At 43.4% G+C, this 12,471-nt stretch overlaps 1 protein-coding gene across 1 annotated transcript in view; it reads right to left on the bottom strand.

Annotated features, from left to right (window-relative positions):
* Positions 1-1,396: 1,396 nt before the first annotated feature.
* The window catches only part of LOC120559042 (serine/threonine-protein kinase 38-like), a 20,569-nt gene continuing 9,494 nt past the window's right edge, over positions 1,397-12,471 (bottom strand). Inside the window, exons 6-13 of the mRNA XM_039800464.1 lie at positions 11,698-11,852; positions 10,513-10,615; positions 8,412-8,473; positions 6,440-6,557; positions 4,970-5,093; positions 3,763-3,858; positions 1,740-1,834; positions 1,397-1,632 (exon numbers count right to left, since the gene is read on the bottom strand). Of these exons, the coding sequence (XP_039656398.1) occupies positions 1,496-1,632; positions 1,740-1,834; positions 3,763-3,858; positions 4,970-5,093; positions 6,440-6,557; positions 8,412-8,473; positions 10,513-10,615; positions 11,698-11,852 (890 nt within the window). The 3' untranslated portion in view covers positions 1,397-1,495. The remainder of the gene's footprint in view (positions 1,633-1,739; positions 1,835-3,762; positions 3,859-4,969; positions 5,094-6,439; positions 6,558-8,411; positions 8,474-10,512; positions 10,616-11,697; positions 11,853-12,471) is intronic.

Genomic DNA, 12,471 nt, shown 5'->3' with positions numbered 1-12,471 from the left:
TCCTTAAAGCTGCATTCTCTCTAACTTCCAGCAGGGGGGAGACTCCTTAAAGCTGCATTCTCTCTAACTTCCAGCAGGGGGGAGACACCTTAAAGCTGCATTCTCTCTAACTTCCAGCAGGGGGGAGACTCCTTAAAGCTGCGTTCTCTCTAACTTCCAGCAGGGGGGAGACTCCTTAAAGCTGCATTCTCTCTAACTTCCAGCAGGGGGGAGACTCCTTAAAGCTGCGTTCTCTCTAACTTCCAGCAGGGGACTTCACCAGCTCCAAAAAGAAGTCTGAGAAAATGAGCCTACTTCTCTCTTGATTTATTTCCTCACTAAATATTTTCATAATTAGTTTTTATGGATCGCTAGTTTCAAGTCCTCTTCATGATGTTCATTTAGTAAATGATGGTCCCATTTATTTTACAACAGATGATAAAGCAGGGGATGTTTTAGGACCTGTCAGTCAGGACTTTCCCTTTCCCTCCCTCCCCAGCTCCGCCCTCTCGCCAAAACTCGAGGCTTCAAAACGGCACAAACCAACGGGTAACGGCACGGATGCTACGTCCACTAATATTAAAGTCTGTGCATTACAACTTTAAAATTGTAACACAGGTGTACTTTTCCAGTCCAATTAAAAACACAAATGAATGAGCTGTAGGCTCGACCGTACAGGAGCCGGATCAAACATCACGTAAGGTGCTAAAGGCATTTTTGAACAAAAGTGGGTCATTGTGAAAATGTAACAAGACTGTTACTTTGTTCCACAAAATGCATCACTCATATATTCACACTTTCCAACGAGCAAAATTACGAATCTATCAAACTATAATTGTAAGTAACAAGACGTGACGGGGAAGACGAGCAGAAACATTCAGCTCACAGTCTTTGGTTAAGGTCAGAAGAGAAGCAGCACTTTGTAGAGGCGCCTCATTGTGAGCTCTTGTGGGAAACAACGAAAAAAACATTTGGACAGAATCCCTGAAGAGCATCAAGTGACCACTTAATGCAATGTTTGAGTTGAGAAGTCAACATAAAAAAGGGGAACACGTGAAGTGGATGTCCTGGTTTTTCGGGAAGGAGAAGAGCCCTCGGTAGGTCCGACTGGTGCTGGTTTATAGAGCAGGAATGTAATGGATGCTGGTATCAGGAGTGAAGACATCGCACTGCATCCACTGGTGGAAAAAAACAAAAACAAACAAGCAAGTGGAGAGAATCCCAATCACTTTAAATCCCAGTTCAGTCTTCACGTGTGCGCAGGAAAGTAGAGAGGTACCCTCAGAAGCATCAGATAAAAGTGAAGACCTGCAGAAATGAAGGCAGCGGTTCCTGGAAAAAGCAAACGGATGAAATTGAGCCCCTTTATCATTTGTCCCGTATCACTCGGGTAACGCAGTTCTCCTTTCAGAGCCGAGGTTCCTCAGACAACGCAGGATTTTTTTTTTTTTTTTTTGGACGACTCTTTCAGGTTTCATGGTGGTGTTGTCGGCTAAAAAGCGGGTCCGAGTGAAGCTCATCTCTTCCCTGACTTCATGTAGGACGGTATCGCTCCCCGAGCGGTCAGGCCCTCGAAGCGCTTGTAGGTGTAGTTGATGAAGACCCAGTCCTTGTTCTTCAGGTCGGCCTCGGTCTGGTTGGACACCGGGGCGACTGGAGGAGGAGAAGAAAATGAAGAGGAGAGGTTTTTAAATTATTTCACACATCAAAAACACAAAACATGGAATGTGTTGAACAAGAAGCAGGCAGCGTACCGGTACCTGTCGGTGTGAGGATATCGGAATCGGGGAATTCGTCAAAGTTTGAGGTGTCGTCGATGCTTTTGATCTCTATGGGAATGGCAGCAGGTCTCTCTCTGGAGTGCAGATCAGGAGAGTTAGAGAACTGATTTTTCTTAAAGGTCCCATGACATGGTGCTCTTTGGATGCTTTTATATAGACCTTAGTGGTCTCCTAATACTGTATCTGAAGTCTCTTTTATATAGACCTTAGTGGTCCCTTAATACTGTATCTGAAGTCTCTTTTATATAGACCTTAGTGGTCTCCTAATACTGTATCTGAAGTCTCTTTTATATAGACCTTAGTGGTCTCCTAATACTGTATCTGAAGTCTCTTTTATATAGACCTTAGTGGTCCCTTAATACTGTATCTGAAGTCTCTTTTATATAGACCTTAGTGGTCTCCTAATACTGTATCTGAAGTCTCTTTTATATAGACCTTAGTGGTCTCCTAATACTGTATCTGAAGTCTCTTTTATATAGACCTTAGTGGTCCCTATACTGTATCTGAAGTCTCTTTTATATAGACCTTAGTGGTCCCTTAATACTGTATCTGAAGTCTCTTTTATATAGACCTTAGTGGTCCCTTAATACTGTATCTGAAGTCTCTTTTATATAGACCTTAGTGGTCCCCTAATACTGTATCTGAAGTCTCTTTTATATAGACCTTAGTGGTCCCCTAATACTGTATCTGAAGTCTCTTTGCATATGTGTCTGCATATCACAGAGAAGATACTATGGAAAATTACAGCCCATGCCGTTATCCTTTCTCCACACCTCATTTAAAAGCTGGTACTTTAACACGCACACGCAGTCTAGAGTTTAAAAAAAAAGGAGACAAGTGCTCAAAGTCAGGAGAAATGGCAAAAAGTAAAGTTTTTGAATTTGTTGTTGAAGCCAGTAACCGAGTAGCGAATCTTTTTTTTCAGGTTTAAACAGGACATAATGTCCCTCAACCACTGAGTGGGGGGGGCAGATCAGCAGCCTTCCACCCGGGGTCTAGACTTTTAAACACCAATATACATTCTCATGCCTCCTAGTCTTTCTCAGGTGCTCCTGGTTTGACTGCTAGTGTGTGGCCCCGGTCCCCTGTAGATAAGGTAGGACGGGGGAGACGGGATCGCTCTCTCTCGGACTGAAGCAGCCCTTTGACCACGTGTTGTCTCCTGTTGTTTTCTTTATTTTGGAGGATGGAGGTCTGGTGGTATGGGGTAGAGTTTAGATTCTCTGCCCGAGCCCGAGCCGATATGTGCCGCCACTATCCTCGGGCCGGGCCCTTGATCAAGCATTTGTGTTTTTTTAATCATTACTTTATTAGCCTAATTCGGTGGGGAGAAAGCTATGCCTCTCCAGCTTCTCCCGTAGCTCTGGGTAAGCTACATGGCCTGCACTGACTTGAGTTTGAGATAAACTATGCTAAATCGGGTCTCCCCCATCTGCAGCACTGTCTTCGATAATTGTGCAACCAGGCCAGATTGTTTCCGATATCTCACGAGTCCTTTAGCAGCAGATATGGTCTCTCCTACATCCGGCTCGTTGTCAGCCAGTGCGTCTGCATGCAGACCGTGGCGAAGGACTGTATTAATTAGGTCATCGAGACAAGAAAGTCTCCTATATGGTTCCCGGGCTTTGATTATGTTGCTGCCTTGATCTGTTACCCACAGGTAAAAGGAATAGTAATTGAGAACGTTAGTTATAACGGCCCACGTATTAAAAAATTGTCAGGTTTAAAATCAGACTCAGGCTCCTAGTTACAGTTAATGTGTCGGGCTGGGCTATCTATCTAATTTCCCAAACTACGGAGGGGCCTGAGGCCCAAATAACTGAACGTGTGCATTAATTGCGCATCAAACAATATTATATATACTTTCATTTTGACATCACTAGTAGAGACACGGTTATTAACTGTCAAAAGTCTAAAATATCAATTAAAGACAAAGGAAAGATTTGAAATGTCTCACTGTAATAACTGCCCTTTAACTCAGACACGTGATAACGTTCCTCACCTGATATGGTCGTAGTCCACGCCCTCAAAGAAAGGATTGGACTTGATCTCCTCGACCCCCGCAGCACCGATCCTGTGCTCCTCCTCACAGCAGAACCTGCTCGCAACACGCTTCACTTAATATACACATTCAACAGCTCAATACAAAACATTTGAGGTGCTCTGAAGTCCAGTTCAGACCAAAGATTCGCAACGAGACAAAACCGTTTTAGAACGATGCAGGAAAAGTTTCAGCGGTCTGAGGCGGCTCGTCTCAGCTGGTGGAGTCTCCTGAGGCTGGTTTTAGAACGTAAGAGACATCTCTCCTGTTTCTACAGCCAATAGAGAAGTCAGCTGGTCAGGTACAGCTACAAACTATAGAAATAAAATGATCCATTATCCATTTTATTTTTCTTACAAACTGTCAGCTGGTGTGAAACAGCAGAGTTTCAGACGGAGGCTCAACGTATGTGGTGGAGCGAGCTAGAGAGTGACTGAAGAGAAGGAGCAGCGTTAAAACAAAGCAGGGAATCACTTAAATTGCGCCGATTCACAGATATGGAAGTGTACTCCGTGGCTTTCAGTTTTCTGCTAAAATACGACAAACTGCTTGTTGAATTTAAAATGAATAAAAAGGAAAATTGAACATTGAATTGATAAAAAGGCACCACTTAAAAAAAAAAAAAAAAAGAACGACAGTTATATTTCAAAGTCCAGTTTTCTACTATTTTTTTCAACTAACAAAAAATCTGAGTGTCTTTCGCGGTATGTTGCAGCCTTTCGCCACGTGTTTATTGCGCCAGTTGAGATAGCGATGACAATATAAAAAACGATATGTTGTGCAGCCCTTGTAGCAAGTATCTTACAATGACTAACGTTATCCACACTCATATTTAGACGGAACGAATGATAGCCTATATCCAGCTGCAAAAAAGCCTGAAAGTCAGAAGTTAGAACGGAAGCGCAAAGAGTCGTTGCTATGGAGATGATACACCGTCTCGTCTCATTGGTGTGAACTGGCAGCTTTCAGAACGCTGCAGACCGGCGCTTCGCAAATAGTTGAAAGTTTCCACTCATCTTGGTGCAAATCTTCCATCTGAACTGGGCTTTGGATAACTTTGACGTGTTCAAAATAAAAAATAAATGCATCCTTTATCAATTTACAAAACAAGTACTGTCAAGTGATTGCACAAGTGATTGTGATGAAAGACAAAGAGAGGTTTCCCTGCCTGAGGATCAGATCTTTGGCCTTCTCTGATATAGGCACTTCTGGAGGAAAGGTCAGCGTCTCTCGCCAGTTCATCACCTTCCTGTACGTCTCCTGAGGCGTCTCGGAGCAGAACGGAGGGTAACCTGCAGACAGCGAGGGGAACAAAAAGATTAACCATCCTTTTAAACAACATCTGGCCATTTAGGTAAATAAGGTGACAACTGCTCCATCGTAGGGGTGTAACGGTACACCAGAGTCTCGGTTTTGGGGTCACGGTTCAATGTGGATTCAGTACAACGGGGAAAATAAAAAAAAGTGCAGAAAATAACTTTTTTCCATTTATTTCTTTAATGTTTATTAAGTATTAACATTCAACAGTGGCTCACGATCCTCTTTACTAAAGATAGCATTTCAAGCAGCGCCAATGGTATGAAACGCTACACACTTCCTGTCCCCTAAAGGGGCGTGGCCTCGTTTGAGCGTGTACTGAACGTTGTGTGGATGAATGAAAAGTTACATTTTAATAATATATTAATATGTTCTTTTGCTACCGTTAGACATTTACACAGCTAAAAGACATTAAGCTAGTCTGGCTAGTTATCACCAGACCAAGCTCAACCTTTCAAGATTGAACATTAGTCTGGGGAGTCTGCTCTGTATTTTCTCCTGCACAAGAGGCGGGATCAACGGGCATAGTTCAAATGACTCTGTACACAATTGGATAGGCCTTCAACCAATCAGAGCAACGTTCGGGTGACGTAGCAGCGACAGCGGCATCAACGGGTTGCTGCGCTTCGGTGGCCGCCACGTTGAAGCTTCTCTATCGTCATCGTGTTAAACCCGCCAATAGCGCGCCAGGTGGATAAGCCAGTTTGTGATTGGTCCCCGCAGATTTGTAACGGAAGCAGGATAGATAAATGTACAGGTTTCCAGCCTGAGCTGCAAGGCCAAATCAAATCGCCGGCAGATCGGGCTGGGTTTAACCATTCTAACATTAAGCGTCACAGAGATGAGTTTTGTTAGGGTGTTCTCGAACGTTAGCTTCTCTGTGTTGCCAGATCTTGCGAGAGTTTGTGCCCGAGACAGAAACAGACCTGGAACAAAGTTAATTTTCTCCCGATGTGTCGGTCTGAAAATAGCATGTTAATGTCAGAATGTTCTGCAGATATGAGACTTGTGAGAAATGGGTACAATATTTATCGCCCAAAGAATAGCTCATAATCTGTGTTCACGTTCGCTTCTCCCGTTGGAATCACTCATACAACTCTGGTCTCCTAAAGAGGGCGGGGCAGTGGACAACAATGTGACACAGATACAGGAAGTTACTCTGAGTTGGGGCGTCTCTGTTCTAAACCATCTCCGATATGTTTGGGTTACAGGGCGTACCAAACCAATGCTGCATACCGAGCAGAACGTCCTGTACCGAAAAGCTTGGGGACGAATCCACGTACCGTTACAGCCCTATTCCATTGTGCCATCGAGTCATTACCTATCAGCATCTCGTACATGATGACACCCAGGCTCCACCAATCGCAGAGCTTGTTGTATCCATTTTGCATGAAGACCTCTGGAGCGATGTAGTCTGGGGTTCCCACTGTAGAGAAAGCCTGTCGGAGAAGAGGAGCAGGAAGGGAACAACAGACATTTTTAATGTAAAGATTAAAAGGCCCCTAGTCTGACTATGAGCAGTGAGGTTTTACATGAACCCACTGTTTTCTGCAACCGTTTTGGTTTTAAGGCTCCGACACACCAACCCGATGGCCGACCTTCGGCAGAAAAGCCAGTCGGACTGACTGCCTCCCCGGTCGGTCAAAAAAAGAGCCTCAGAACACACCGAAGCGACGCCGACTTGAGCGTACGTTCTGCGCGTGCGCGAGACGTAATACGTCTCCATAACAGCAGGCGGCGCTAATCTGTAAGGTCGACCAAAATATTTTAACCGGCAGCTGATTGGACGAACGCGGCACGTGGGTCTGGCTTCTCCCCGACCATAACGGCGGCTCGTTCGGAATACGATCTCATAGTTTACACAGATAGTTCACCGAAACGTGTTTCTGAAGACATTTTAAGCGAGAAATAGGCCGTGCAGTTGCTGAATCGGTCTTCATTTCAGATCGACAAAGTTTAAAAGATTTTCGTCAGATTTTTAAAAAGTGTTAGTCTCTCGTCCCGCTCGACATTTCCGGGTTAGCGCTCCACCAATCAGGTTGGCCATTGAGTCCGACTGCCCGCCTTCCGATTCAACGTGTCAAATCGGCCAAAATGAACGCCGACGGCTCCTCCGACAGACGACGGCACGGGACACACCGAACAGACACGAGTCACCGACCTCGCCAGACTGTCCGACTGCCGATTATCGGGTTGGTGTGTCAGCGCCTTTACACCTCAAAGATATCTGGATTTGAGTCTCTCTGTGCGCTGTTCAACCCTTCTTTCGAGACAAAAGGCACTTTTACCTTTATCTATAAACAATATGACTCGGCATCTCTTAGAGCCTGTGAAGTGTCAATAAACTGAATCATTTGTGGGGCTGGATATGTTCACTGATATTGCATATAAAAGGGTTTCTGCAGGTTTCACTAAGTCAAACTTAAGACTTTTTAAAAAGACCTTTTTAAGACCTAAATGAATGAAATTTAAGTCCCAGTGTTTCCTCTATGTTGATTTGACGGTGGCGGCCCCCCACGGCAACATTTCTGCCCCCCCCCCACGGTATCAGAAACAGGGCTGCATTGTTAGAGTGCATGTCGGAGAACGTTTGTATTTGAGGTGCATTATTTCCATGCTGAAGTAGTTATGTATTAAGATAATGTAATTAATAGTGGGTTTATTGTTATTTGCTACAGAATGCTTATAGCCTATATGTCAAGATCAAAGGTTTTCAAACACAACTGAAAATATGCCTCGTGTGTGTGAATAGAGGTGAATAAATATATTGGTTTGTGTTGCAGCGAAGTGTGAGTTCCGTTTCATGGGTGTTCGGACCTACACCCACTGCTAAAAAAAATCCTAAAAAGGAAACACTGAAGTCCTATATCACGACATGAAAGTACAATAAATGCAGAGTCACAAAAGTACTTTCAAAAGTTAATAAACTTATTAAAATTGAATAAAAGCGACACCTAGAAAAAATTATTTGGACGAGCGAAAGAAAGAACTACAACGCCACAGAAGAAAACAACCTTTCAGTGAGCATCAGAGGTAGCGTTACATGGACGTAGGGAAATTAAAACATTTAAGACCTAGAACACAACACCTGTGAAACACAGCAAATTTAAGACTTTTTAATGCCATTTTTTTTTTTTGGGACTTTTATTAAACGCCGCGGAAACCCTGATATATGATAACCTTTGGTAAAAACATGTAATGTTGACATGTTCTTTTTAAAGTTGTTTAAAGTTTCATTCACAATAAAAACGCCAGCTCCAAAAGGCTGTAATCACGTCTCTGTTCGGACTTACCAGCTGCCTCCGATTCCTCTTCCAGGTCTCTGCTTTCCTCTTGGAGTTCATGTTCTGAAAGGCTGTGGAGACAGGACCGCTCAGTATTAAAGCAAGCTGGGACCCCCACAGTCTCTCATACAAGCTGATGGGTGCTGCATCTTCAATTCAGTTCAGTTTATTTAAGAAGGCGACATGAAAACACATGATTATACAGTACAGGCCAAAAGTTTGGACACACCTTCTCATTCAATGTGTTTCTTTATTTTCATGACTATTTACATTGTAGATTCTTCACCGGGGCGGTCAAAACTATGAATGAATACATGTGAAATAACTGAAAACATGTCTTATATTTTAGATTCTTCAAAGTAGCCACCCTTTGCTTTTTTTGATACCTCTGCAAACCCTTGGTGTTCTCTCAATGAGCTTCATGAGGTAGTCACCTGAAATGGTTTTACCTTCACAGGTGTGCTTTGTCAGGGTTAATTAGTGGAAGTTTTACCCTTATTAATAAAAAAAGCAAAGGGTGGCTACTTTGAAGAATCTAAAATATAAGACATGTTTTCAGTTATTTCACACTTTTTTGTCAAGTACATAATTCCATATGTGTTCATTCATAGTTTTGATGCCTTCAGTGAGAATCTACAATGTAAATAGTCGTGAAAATAAAAAGGAAACACATTGAATGAGAAAGTGTGTCCAAACTTTTGGCCTGTACTGTAAGTGGGTTGAAAATGCCACAATTAGCCAAAAGGCTATTTTTTGCACCCTGTAATCTTAACCAGTGTGGAATCATTCCTGATATATTAAGAAAACAGATCTCTGTAAAACAAGTTTTACAGAGATTAAATATGGTTAAACTCTTCAGTTTTATATGTACTAGGGCTGTCAATCGATTAAAATATTTAAATCGCGTGCTTGTCCATAGTTAACTCGCAATAAATCTCTAATTAAACGCCTATTTTTTATCCGTTCTAAATCTACATCAAGAGGGATATTTTTTCAAGTTTTTAACCCTCTCATCAACATGGGAGCGTATAAATATGCTCGCTCTATGCAAAGGTTTATCAATATTGTTTAACAATCCAAAGAAATTACAAATACTGTCTAGAATATTCTCCAGAATAACCTCAAAGGTAACGTATGCTCAAAAGATATGCTGAAAGCATAATATGGCAAACTCAAGCCCATCAGGCAACAACAGATGACTTGAACGTAACATTACTTGGTAAAAACAAACAAACTTTCTTCTTAATTCTCACATACACACAGTACAATGTAGTGAAATTATATTTCTGCAATTTAACCCATAAGTATATGAGGAGCAGGGTGTTGCTCTGGGACACTGTGACATTGACACGGCGTGGTTGGATACTTGATTCAGACTGGACAGTCAAGGCATTCTCCGGTCTAATATTTCTGTATAACAGACCGTTGCTAGGTATAATAGACCGTTGCCATGGACAAAGTTCTGATCATAGATTCTGGACAATTTAACATGAATAAAATCATTTTAAATCAATAGTTGCGGTCATACGGCGCCCATACCGCTGATCAGCAGATCAACGGGAGAGAGAGGGTGGAGGTAACGGGGAACGCTAACAGCGCTAATGGCTACACTGCTAACAGAGCATCAGTTAGCTCCATAGTTAGCTCACCCACCAGGGCGACCTAGCATTCGCCGGAGAGCCGTGGTCATCAGCTGTAAAGTGACACAGTCACTCCCGGGACTCAGGCGGGTAACCTCTGTATGAGAAGCCGTGTGATAAGCTGTTACGTGTAACGTAGGTAGGTCATAAGTTACGCAGGAAGGGGAATAAGGGAGGGTAGTAGCAGTGTAATAAGCAGTATGATAAGTGGGGTAATGTAGAGCGACGAGCGAGCCGGAAATTATTGTGAATAGAACCCTGACGGGATGATGCAGGACCCCGACACGAACTGCTGCATTGCTTCCCGACTTCCCAAACTATGAAGCGGCGCGTTAAATTTGTTATTATCGCGTTCATTTTAACAGCCCTAGAATTTATACATACACAAATAAACAGATTTGAGTCATAAATCATGAACACATGCAAGTTACAGTTGAAATAAAAGGAAGGGGTTGCCTGACTTTGCTTACTGAGGTCACTGGGCAGGCTGTGGTTCAGGTTCTTGTAGAACTCGGTGCGGTGAGCCCTCTTCAGCCCCGTGCACAGCCCAAAGTCAGACAGCTTCACATGACCCTGAAAACACAAAACACACTATTAGAACTACTGAAGTCGGCAGCACACAGTGATGTTTAAAATATATGTGCCCCAATGTCATCAGTCTCCAGCTGGGCACATTATGGACATCATGAAGAGCAAATTAAAGTATAGTAAAGTTCAGTGTATGCTACAGATGCAAACTGGGTAGGGCAAGAATAGAAGAGGGGCTCTGCCTAGCGTCTGTGTAGCTTAGACTAGAGTAACAACCAGGTAACCAGACAAATTGACATTGAAAAAGCAAGTTTTTCAACAAAGGACAGGAAGTCATACGCCCATTGATTGAATTATCATCAGACATACACCAATCACCGCCACTCACATCAAGGCGGTCCTGTTAAATATGACTCCCCAGGGTTTCCCGCAGCACTTTGCAGTTAAGGCGGCCGCCTTAGCAACACACGCCTGCCGCCTTAACTACGTCGTCAAAATAAAAAATGTTTTGGAGCAATATCCGCCTGGTTACTCTGTCCCGTTTCCCCTTTCGCTCCAAACCACACAGTTGACAACCTGCAGGTGGAGTTAGTGGAGACAGGCTCAGACATACACGCCGCTGTGGACTTGTGTCGGTCTCCCAAGCGGTTTCAGGAAAGTGGAAGCATGTGTCCAACAACGCACAGAACATTAACCGGTACAAGCCTACAGCTGTCCGCGGACACACAGTGCGGAAAGTGTGTCGGAGCCTCCCGGACGGTGAACTGAGACTCCGTTGCCTGCTTGTCGGTCAGTGGTTAAAGATTGGTTATTTAATTTCATTGTGCTTTCTTTTGGAAGGCTGGCTGCCAAAAATCACCACTTACTAGCTAATTAATTAGCCTGAGGTAAACGCTAGCTATCAGTAAACAGAAGTGACGTTGTGTGTGTTTGTGTGTGTGTGTGTGTGTGTGTGTGTGTGTGTGTGTGTGTGTGTCAGCCCCAGCGAACTCCGACCTGCAGAGGAGCAGAAGAAAGTACCTGCACCTCCGCTAAAATGAAGACTGAAAAACAAACATTTACTAATTGTTAAATGTAGTACAGAGTCCGTAGTCTATTGGCAAAAAAGGTGGTTAACCATGACTCACCCTGGAGTCCAGCAGCAAGTTGTCGGGTTTGATGTCTCTGTGAATGAAGCCCAGCTGGTGGATGGAGTCGATGGCCAGCACCGTCTCAGCTATGTAGAACTGAGTCGCCTCTTCTGTTAGAGTGTCCTTCTTCATCAGCAGGGTCATCATGTCTCCTGTGACACAACAGCAGAGACCACAGTCACACCAGCACTTATGTTGTAAGGGGGTTTAACTTTCTGACAGGTCAGGAACAGGCCCCCAAGAATTGTGACAGGCGTTGAAGCAAATTGAACTTCTGTGGCTGTCACGTGATGCCCTCTGGCCCAAAAAAGACTTTAAAGGGTAACTACGTCCTATGTTTGTGTGTCTAAGTGACTGATGGAAATCAATCAATCTCATTGGTCCAGTATTTAGCGAAATCGCTGCAGTCGTCAGCGGAGAAACAAGCTACAATGTAAGTTAATAGGACAATTGTCCAGCTTGTATTTACCTTCACAGAAGTGCTCATTTTGCCGCTGACAGGCAGGGAAAACGTTGCCAGACACTTAGAATATTAATCTTTTTAACATTGTAGCTTGTTTCGCCGCTGCTGACTGCAGCGATTTCACTTAATACTGGACCAATGCCAAAGATTGTTGTTCCCATCAGTCACTTAGACACAAACACATAGGAAAATAGGTTTGAATAAAACGTTTTTTACCCTTTAACCAAAAAACGTACATGGTGAAAGGGACGTCAGTAAAATCAGTGGATACATTTTTTTTCAAGCGTTACAACCCTCGCGGAATGACT

The sequence above is a fragment of the Perca fluviatilis genome, chromosome 5 (genome assembly GCF_010015445.1).
Source record: "Perca fluviatilis chromosome 5, GENO_Pfluv_1.0, whole genome shotgun sequence".
Classification (NCBI taxonomy): Eukaryota; Metazoa; Chordata; class Actinopteri; order Perciformes; family Percidae; genus Perca; species Perca fluviatilis.
The sequence above is the reverse complement of the archived record's forward strand: the minus strand, read 5'-3'. Positions and strand labels throughout refer to the sequence as shown.